This window comes from Pholcus phalangioides, unplaced genomic scaffold (genome assembly GCF_987345545.1).
Source record: "Pholcus phalangioides strain wild (caught in Gottingen) unplaced genomic scaffold, Ppha-v1.0 ptg000011l_1, whole genome shotgun sequence".
NCBI lineage: Eukaryota > Metazoa > Arthropoda > Arachnida > Araneae > Pholcidae > Pholcus > Pholcus phalangioides.
In genome coordinates this window covers 41205418-41216356 of record NW_028301604.1, presented here as the reverse complement: position 1 = coordinate 41216356, position 10939 = coordinate 41205418, and the positions used below count along the sequence as shown (strand labels likewise).

At 36.1% G+C, this 10939-nt stretch overlaps 1 protein-coding gene across 12 annotated transcripts in view; it reads right to left on the bottom strand.

Annotated features, from left to right (window-relative positions):
* Window positions 1-375: 375 nt before the first annotated feature.
* Window positions 376-10939, bottom strand: part of Oga (O-GlcNAcase) — a 338350-nt gene continuing 327786 nt past the window's right edge. For 10 of the 12 annotated variants that reach the window (XM_089239538.1, XM_089239540.1, XM_089239548.1 and 7 more), the window contains one exon: window positions 376-602. In XM_089239538.1, the coding sequence (XP_089095664.1) occupies window positions 466-602 (137 nt within the window). In that variant the 3' untranslated portion in view covers window positions 376-465. Of the gene's footprint in view, window positions 603-861; window positions 996-10939 lie in introns of all 12 variants that reach the window. The other 2 variants (XM_089239539.1, XM_089239549.1) reach the window with 1 other exon arrangement.

Sequence of the window (10939 nt, the reverse complement as noted above, 5' to 3'; positions counted from 1 at the left end):
AACATTTTATTCCAAACTTTAAAACTTGTTTTTCTCAAAATCTAATTTTTGCTGTAAAGTCGTTTTTCCCCTGGACCATTCATTTGCTTATGACGCGACTTCCACTAAAAATATTTCCTCTGATCTATTATATTTGAATCATGTACGTTAGTTTATTTCAATTGGTTTAATTACCTCTCAGAACAGATAATTTCAATCATCTTTTGAACTTTCTAATAATTTTTGAATATATTTTTGTGGTATTTGAATTAGGTGCAGCCATTTCAAAGCTATTCAATCAGCCATTTTGTCGCTTAATTTGCCTAATGTTACTTTGACTCAGTATTTGAAAGAATTTTTATTTAGAAAATATTTTTGATTCAGATAAAACACATATTTCATATTCATCATTAGCAGAAACTTTATTAAATGTGCAAAGTGATCAAGCATTATACCAAAATATATGAATACAGATTGATTTAGGATTTAAAATGTCCTTCCCATATAGAAAACATCGTCACATGTATAACCAGGAACAGCAATTTCAAGAAAGCCCAATTTAGTATAAAAGTCCACAATGTTTTTGTCTCCAACAGTTACTTCAACAAAAACTCCATGAGACCCTAAGAAATAAACATCTTTAATCAATATTTAAAATTCATATAACAGATTTAAAAGAAATGCACATTTTTATTATTTATGAAGTATTGTTGGGTTTCATTTTCGAATAAAAAACATGACTAAAAAATTATTACAGAATCAAGTACAATTAAAGAAGTTTTATCTGGCATCACTGCAGTCATGGTGACGTTGCATTGTAGGAAATTATGATGCCAGAAAAGCGATTAATAAAAATAGTAATTTCCAAAGAAAATACAGAACTTATATAAGGTAACCTCCAAGATCATCACTTGACATTTTTATGTGGAAGTATGTCAATAATAGAGATATGACATGAGAATATTCTCCTGGATGTGAAAATTGGAGAATATAATCGAGAATATTCTTTTCTTCTTCTATAAATAATGAAAAAAACAAATAATTTTATTTATATTATGAAACAATTCAGTTTTCTTTGTCTGAAATATTTAAAACATTTTTTTAGCACAATCTGCTCATAATGACAAGTTTTAATTTGGGAATACTCTCTGTCAAGGTGAGAGGCGTCAAAAAAAACTTTTGTTTTAATTACATAACAATTTCAGAAATAAGTTCAAAGCAAAAAATAAAACCAAAGGTAATTGACAAAAAAGAGCCATCATTATGATCACCTTCATTCCAAAGAAGAGAACTGTTATTTACTTCAATAAACTCAATGAACATACACTCAAATTTTTTATCGCCCTTATTTCTTTGCGAGTTGTTCAATTCATCGATGTTGTTTTTAATTTTTTTACTTTAAGAGTTTACTATTGTGGGCTACAAACTTTTATTTTTACTTTCTTTCTATTGACAATTTCTATCTGCTGTATGTATGAGGTTCTGAAAGCTCTTGCAGCAATTTTACAATGCAGCTTCTGCCAAACTAATTCCGATGCATGTTCCTTTCCACCATATAACATCACCAATGTTTTCTGCAGAGTTCCTATAACATTCATCTTTCCAGAAAGTCATATTTTTCCTGAGTATTAGGGAAGTTTAAAAAAAAAATTCTTTTTCATGGCACACCTTGAAGCCTTACTACCAGTTGCCAGATGGTGAATAAATTCTGACCAATACTCATCTTTGCTCAATCCTTTATCTACTGATGGTACTTTAAAGTACCAGGTTTTTTTTGCCATGTATGAACATGCTAAGGATCCAAAGTTTTTCCTCATCAATTGCTTTTATCATTGTTTTTTTTTTTACTGTATTCAATTTCAAGCTATTGTGAATAATTAGTCTGCATGCCCATTTTGAACATCGTATCCTCTGAGAATGGGAATATTTTTTGTATAGTTACATTTATTTGCAGGAAAATAACAAAATACAGCTTCCCTGTTCCACAAATTTAAACAAAACCAATTTACAATTATTTGCTATTTTATATATATATGTTACCGGCAAAGTATGAAATCCAGGCATTCTATACAATGCCTGGTCGTTTCAGGCAAAGTATGAAATACCGGTTTTATTCTATATTTTGCCTAGGCATTCTATACAATGCCTACACACAATCCAGGCAAAGTATGAAATATCTTCTCCCAACAAATCTCTTTAGGGGCGGTATAAAATATTACATAAAATTAAAATTTCACAGAATTTTCTTTTTTTCTCGGAAACGTTTCCCTTTCGCTCTCGTGAAAAAGGATCTGTTGAGGGGCGGTATAAAATATTACAATTTCATCAAATTAAAATTTCACAGAATATGCGTCATTTTTTCCCAGAAACGTTTACCTTTCGCTCTCGTGAAAAAGGATCTGTTGAGGGGTGCATAGCTGCCAACTTTTGAAAATGAAAATTCGGGAGATTTTCGCGCACATCCGTATTTTATGCTAAAAACACTCCCTAATAAATACAATAGGGATTTTCCCAAATAAAATAGGGATTTTCCAAATATAAAAGTTAGAGCATAGGGAATAAAATACCTACTCAAAAACTGAAGTCAAATTAAAATAGGGATTTTACACACGTGGAAGTTAAACCCTTGGGAATAAAATTCCTACGCAAACAACAAGTGAAATTGGAGGCCAAAACTTCAATGATGTAAAAATAAATATTGTGTTCAATCAGAAACGCTGTGAACAAACATTCGGCGCGAATGACCCCAAAATCATCGGAAGATGAAGGAAAACACCGTCAATTTTTGAAGAACACTGACTTTTTGTGACACTTGCTTGATGGGTTTTTTTTCATTTCACGAGTGATGATGGTAGTCTTTCCATGACCGATGTTTATGTCCGTAACACAACTTGTACAAAAAGGGAAAGTCGGCCCTCTTCTGGAACGTTTGATGAAAGGAAATTCATCGGAATAAGTATCTTTAAAATTGATTAGATATGTTTTTGCTTATATCGCGTTATATTGCTTATTCGTGTTTTGTTATATCGCACGTTATAACAAAAGAAATTTTGACCACATGCGCGTGACTATAATCTTCAATTATTATCCAGGACTATTGGCTGCTAAGCTATTTCCCTGCACGATAAGACAAACAACTTTCTTGTTACCATCAGAGGGTTTGTAAAACTTCCTTAAAAAGGGAATTTCCCCATTTACGACGTGTGACGTCATTTCGAAAGGGAAAAAAAGATGCCCCACAAGAAATTCCTTAGGGATTGTTTTCATAAGTGGGGATTTTTTTAAATGAAGTAGGGAATTTTAAGGGACAATTAGGGATTTTTGTGATTTTCGTAAAAATTCGGGAGATTTAAGAACTTTTCCGGATGTCGAGCGATGAAGCTAAAATTCGGGAGACTTGGCAGCTATGGGGGTGGTATAAAATGTTACAATTTCATCGAATTGAAATTTCACAGAATTTGCGTCATTTTTTCCCGGAAACGTTTCCCTTTCGCTCTTGTGAAAAAGGATCTGTTGAGGGGCGGTATAAAATATTACAATTTCATCGAATTGAAATTTCACAGAATTTTTGTAATTTTTTCATGGAAACGTTTCCCGTTCGCTCTCGTGAAAAAGGATCGGTTCAGGGGCGGTATAAAATGTTACAATTTCATCGAATTAAAATTTTACAGAATTTGCGTCATTTTAACCCAGAAACGTTTCCCTTTCGCTCTCGTGAAAAAGGATCTGTTGAGGGGCGGTATAAAATATTACAATTGCATCGAATTAAAAATTTCACAGAATTTGCGTCATTTTTTCCCGGAAATGTTTCCCTTTCGCTCTTGTGAAAAGGGATCTGTTGAGGGGCGGTATAATTTCTTCTAATTAAAATTTCACAGAATTTTCGTAATTTTTTCCCGGAAACGTATCCCTTTCGCTCGCGTGAAAAAGGATCTGTTGAGGGGCGGTATAAAATATTACAATTTCATCGACTTAAAATTTCACAGAATATGAGTCATTTTTTCCCAGAAACGTTTACCTTTCGCTCTCGTGAAAAAGGATCTGTTGAGGGGTGGTATAAAATGTTACAATTTCATCGAATTGAAATTTCACAGAATTTGCGTCATTTTTTCCCGGAAACGTTTCCCTTTCGCTCTCGTGAAAAAGGATCTGTTGAGAGGCAGTATAAAATATTACAATTTAATCGAATTGAAATTTCACAGAATTTTCGTAATTTTTTGCCGGAAACGTTTCCCTTTCGCTCTCGTGAAAAAGGATCTGTTGAGGGGCGGTATAAAATATTACAATTTCATCGAATTGAAATTTCACAGAATTTTCGTAATTTTTTCCCGGAAACGTTTCCCTTTCGCTCTCGTGAAAAAGGATCTGTTGAGGGGCGGTATAAAATATTACAATTGCATCGAATTAAAATTTCACAGAATTTGCGTCATTTTTTCCCGGAAATGTTTCCCTTTCGCTCTTGTGAAAAGGGATCTGTTGAGGGGCGGTATAATTTCTTCTAATTAAAATTTCACAGAATTTTCGTAATTTTTTCCCCGAAACGTATCCCTTTCGCTCGCGTGAAAAAGGATCTGTTGAGGGGCGGTATAAAATATTACAATTTCATCGAATTAAAATTTCACAGAATATGCGTCATTTTTTCTCAGAAACGTTTACCTTTCGCTCTCGTGAAAAAGGATCTGTTGAGGGGTGGTATAAAATGTTACAATTGCATCGAATTGAAATTTCACAGAATTTGCGTCATTTTTTCCCGGAAACGTTTCCCTTTCGCTCTCGTGAAAAAGGATCTGTTGAGAGGCAGTATAAAATATTACAATTTCATCGAATTGAAATTTCACAGAATTTTCGTAATTTTTTCCCGGAAACGTTTCCCTTTCGCTCTCGTGAAAAAGGATCTGTTGAGGGGCGGTATAAAATATTACAATTGCATCGAATTAAAATTTCACAGAATTTGCGTCATTTTTTCCCGGAAATGTTTTCCTTTCGCTCTTGTGAAAAGGGATCTGTTGAGGGGCGGTATAATTTCTTCTAATTAAAATTTCACAGAATTTTCGTAATTTTTTCCCGGAAACGTATCCCTTTCGCTCGCGTGAAAAAGGATCTGTTGAGGGGCGGTATAAAATATTACAATTTCATCGAATTAAAATTTCACAGAATATGCGTCATTTTTTCCCGGAAACGTATCCCTTTCGCTCGCGTGAAAAAGGATCTGTTGAGGGGCGGTATAAAATATTACAATTTCATCAAATTAAAATTTCACAGAATATGCGTCATTTTAACCCAGAAACGTTTACCTTTCGCTCTCGTGAAAAAGGATCTGTTGAGGGGCGGTATAAAATGTTACAATTTCATCGAATTGAAATTTCACAGAATTTGCGTCATTTTTTCCAGGAAACGTTTACCTTTCGCTCTCGTGAAAAAGGATCTGTTGAGGGGTGGTATAAAATGTGTTAGCGAATACCACCTGCTCTTTAGATGTAGGTGCGTAGCAGAAAGACACCTGCCATGTAGCGGTACTATCATTTTAGTATCATTCGATGTTGAAGTGTGAGACCGGACGCATGCAAGAAAATGCGCTCCCGATGGGTCTCTGATGTATCATATAATTTAATCATTTAATTAAATCTCTCATATTAACGATTCTGTCTCTCCATCAAGAAACGTCTCATTCGTTTAGTCTATAATTCAGAAGTGGGATGACATAGACATAGACATAGATATATAGTGATAACGATGATGCTATGCATATCCCACGTGCGTTGATGTTTATGAACTAGAGCCCACAATCGGCAGCTTGCGAAGTTTGTCTTCTCGACGACGAAACAAAAAAAAAGTTTCTTCTTTTCTACTGATGATTTCCGATGACGTCCGCTGGTTGCTGTTTCCGATGTCACCCGAGGATATTCGAAGTCTACCGAGGATTGCCGAAGTATACTAATCGCTGTTGAGGTTAAAGATTCCGTGGATCTCCGATGTTACCGAAGATATCGATGTCTCCCGACGATTGCCGATGTCACCCGAGGATTCCCGAAGTAGTCTAATGGCTGTTGAGGTTAAAGATTCAACGATATTTCCGATGTTCCAGTGATTCTACGACCTATCCTTGCTGGTGAAAATATGATGATGACTGATGTTGTGATGATTTAGTGCGCGATATTAGTATATGCAGTGCGAGATATCAGTGCGTGTAGGATGTATATTATTCTGCGATGTTTCTGATGTGTCGAGGTGTTGTGATGGTGAGAGTGCGCGAGTGTGATGTTTAAAATTTTGCGCAAACTTTGATTGATCCACAGTGAATTTATTTCACACATTATTATATGGTTCCACGTTTGACGATGCGAGGGTTATATTAGCGCGCAAGTGCGATGTGCAAGATTTTGCGCGAGTTTCGATTAATTTTCAGTGAATTCATTTTTTTTATTCATTTCTTTTCGTGTATATGCAGTGAAGTGATTTATTTTTTTATTGTTGCCATGTAGTGGTGAGTTGAACTATTTTCGTTTCATGATCAGAGTCAATTTAATGCTATATTCCGTATCATTATTTAGCAATAATACCATAGCACTGGTCATTTTCTTTTCTTTTATTATTATTATTTTCTTTTAATATTGCAAGATGTCATTCTTAGCGAAAGCGAGAAAAGGTGACTTGAAAATTCTCGCCGAGGAGCTTGGGGAAACAGTTGATCCCGATTTTAAAGTTGCTGATTTAAAACTATTAATTCTAAACTCGAAGAATTATGAGGAAGAATTTGTTAGGGTCCTTGTCGATACCGTTATAGAAACTAGAATACAACGAGAGATTGATGAGCGCGAGGAAAGGAAGCGTCAAAATGACATGGAGATGAGGAAGCGTCAGGATGAAATGGAGATGAGAAAGCGTCAGGATGAAATGGAAATGAAAAGGATGGAATTGGAATTGGAAAAGAAACGGTTAGAACTGTCTCTAAGTTCAATTGGTGGGGGTCTAGCGAGGGAAAATGATAGTTCATTTAAAGTAGATCTTCATAAATTGATCCCAAAATTTGATATGAAGAATGATATTAGCTTATTTATGACCTCTTTTGAGCGTCAGGCTAAGATCATGTCCATCCCGAAAGAACATTGGGTTACGCATCTCATTAGTGTATTACCATCAGAAATTGTTGCTCTCATTGCCAGAGAACCTGAGCAGGAAGCTGCTGAATATGACTATGTTAAGAAACTTCTGTTGAGACGATTCAAATTGTGCCCTGAACAATTCCGTCAGCTTTTCAATAACCACAAGAAAAGTTCGGAAATTACGTGGAAGGACTTTGGTTTCGAATTGAGAAATTATTTCGAGGAATGGATAAGCGGATTGGGAATAAAAGATTTCAAGGGGCTAAAAGAACTTATCGTGACCGATCAACTAAAACGTAGTGTGAATACAGATGTTCGTAATCATTTCATTGATGAATGGTCAAAAATCACAACCGTGGTAAAGTTGACAGAAATGCTTGATGAATATGAAAGTGTGGTCATGAGCACTTGTAAAAAAGTGTATAATAATGAATATTCAAAAGGCTCTAGACTGCCAACTCAAAACTTGACTCGAGAAAAATTTAACAAAAACAAACCACAGAAAGAAGATTATCATTGGCGAAAGGACATTGATACTGGTAAACCTGCAGACCATAATGCGTGTTATAACTGTTACCAGAAGGGACATTTTTCCAGAGATTGTCCTAAACCAAAAAGGGTGAAATTCTGTACATCTTGTAAAAAAGAGGGTCATGGTACTAAAGATTGTTCAACAAAACCAAAAAATCCTATGGTGAACACAGCTATGTTCACGCCGAAAATAAACATTCTTTCTCACAACAAAACTGTTCGTATCAATGAGGTAGAAACTGAAGCTGTTGTAGATACAGGTGCTGACATATCTATGATGAAACAAAATTTTGCTCAAAGGGTAAACGCCGACGTTCGTAATGAGGTTATTTCTCCTATTAGAGGTATTGGTGGTCTTAGTAAACCTCTAGGAATTACAGAAGTGAATGTCGCCATAGATAATGTAGTAATGAGAAGTATTACATTCTATATAGTAAAAGACGATACTTTTGAGGGACCAAATGTACTCATTGGTAATAATGTTATCGATTCACCGGAATTAATCTTGATACGGAAAGAAGGAAAGTCACAGTTCCTTAATATCGATGAGTTTGATAGATTGTGTAAAATTCAGGTCGAGGAAGTATGCCAAATACCAATAAAGAAAAATAGAGGTATTTTGCGTGGAGTCTGGCATGATGAGAATAGCGAGCCTGATTCCAGTGTTGATGTTTCTGATGTTATGGTTGCAAAAGCAATCACAAGCAATAGGCAACCTATTATTTGTGAAGAAATTAAAGTTGGCGATGTCATAAAGGAACAAGAAAAAAATAGGCTGTGCGAATTACTTAATGATTATCGTTCATGTTTTGCGAAAGAACCTGACGAAATCGGATGCATCAATACAGCTGTGATGCACATAAATGAAATTCCAGGAAGCAAACCGGTAGCACGATCTCCATACCGTGCTTCACATTATGAAAGACAAATACTGCGAAAAATTACAACTGAAATGAAAGATCAAGGAATTATACGAGATAGTATATCGGAGTACAGTAGTCCAATACTACTTGTTCCCAAAAAGACTGGTGAATACAGAATGGTGATTGATTACAGGCAGTTAAATGCTCAAACCGTGAAAGATAAATTTCCCCTTCCATGTCTTGATGATTTGCTTGACCGTCTTTCAGAATTTAGCATGTTTTGCATTCTCGATGCATGTCAAGGATTCAACCAGATCCCAATGGATGATGAATCATCACGTAAAGCTGCGTTTACAACACCTGATGGGCATTTCGAGCCAACTCGTTTATTTTTTGGATTAGCAAATGGGCCTCCAGTTTTTCAGCGTGCGATGTCGGTTGCTTTGGGTGATCTATTGTGGAACACTGTAACATGTTTTGTTGATGATATATTTTTTGGCGCATATGATTTCGATGACATGATGGTAAAATTGAAAAAGGTTCTGGAAAAACTGCAAACAGCTGGGGTGACATTGAAACTATCCAAATGTGAATTTTGTATGCCTGAAGTGGAATATCTTGGTTTCGTGGTAAACAGAGAGGGATTGAAGCCTGGGCCAAGGAAATTAATTGCTATAGCTGAGTATCCAGTTCCCAAGACTAAAGAAGAACTACGACGATTTTTGGGTTTGACTGGTTTCTTTCGGCGCTTCATAGAACGTTATGCTATCATAGCATTTCCTCTTAACCGTTTACTTAGGAACAATCAGTTATTTGAATGGAATGATGAACAAAAAACTGCTTTTGCGATCTTGCGAGAAAAATTAGTGTCACAACCGGTGTTAAAGTTATTCGATCCTCGTGATAAAACAGAATTGCACACTGATGCAAGTGCGGTTGGATTAGCAGGTATGCTACTTCAACGGGACAATAGCAACAATCTAAGGCTGGTGTACTGTGTGAGTCGTAGAACTCATCCTAATGAAGAAAAGTACCACTCCAGTCGTCTTGAACTCATTGCTGTTGTATGGTCAATGACGCGACTTCGACCGTTACTACTTGGCTTGAAATTTACGCTTGTTACCGACTGTTCTGCTATCATATACTTGAACACTCAACGAAATATTAAGCCTCAAATTGCGAGATGGGCTGAACAACTTAGCGAATTTGATTATGAGGTGAAACATTGTCCTGGAAAGAATATGACGCACGTCGATGCTCTCAGTCGTTCACCTGTGGAAGAATGCGAAAATACATCGTATGGCGGGATTCGTTCTAACGGTCCAAGCGAATTTAATGTAAATCCCAAGGCATTTTACATTTCCAACGAAAGAGATAGAGTTTCTCTTATTCAGTCTCAGGACAAAGAATTGCAGAAAATTATTTCCGTTCTCAAGAAGCCAGTATCTAAACGTACTCATCATGATAAATCTACTATTGATAACTATGAGTTGAATGAAGGTATACTTTATCGCATCGAAGAAATTAATTGCAAGCAACGAAAGTTGTTTGTGATGCCACGAACCATGAGAAAATACCTTGCTGTGAAATATCATGATTTTTCAGGTCATTATGGTGCAGAAAAAGTAGTACAGATGATCAGAGAACATTTTTGGTTTCCAAAAATGGTGAGCTACGTCAAACAACATGTGAGACAGTGTGTGGTCTGTGCATTTACAAAAGCACCGTCAGGAAAGAAACAAGGGAAATTGAACCCTATACTCCCAGGTAAAAGACCGTTTGAAATTATTCACATGGATTTCCTAGGACCATTGATATCCAGTTCTCATCGCAACAAAGAACTTTTAGTCATTATTGATAACTTCACGAAATTTGTTCGTTTACGACCGTGTCCTAATTGCTCCACGAAGAGTGTACTCAAGTACTTTGATGAATTCATCAGTGATTATGGAACTCCCCATCGTGTTATAACTGATCGAGGAACCTGCTTCACGTCAAAAGCATTTGAAGATTACTGTAAATTGCATGGAATCAGACATACACTTATCTGTAGTCAAAGGCCACAAGCAAATGGTCAAGTCGAGCGTATAAACAGAGTTCTTATACCTATGATAACCTCGTCTGTTAAAACTGAGTCGCATAGGGATTGGGATCGAGTATTGCCTGAAGTGCAAAGATCAATAAATTGGGCACCCAGTAAGTCCACAGGCAAGTCCCCTTTTGAACTTCTACATGGATACAAACCCGAAAGACCTGGTTACTTCCCACCGGAATTATTGCCAACGTCTTCCGAATATGAGTCACCAAACAAATTGCGTGATCAAGCTCGAGAAAATATTCTGGACTCAAAAGAGAAAATGAGAGAGATGTACGATGCTCATCACAGCGTTGCTTTTAAATATTCTGTTGGTGATGTGATAGTGGTACGACGGTTACCAGAGCAGACCGGAGTAAGCACCAAAA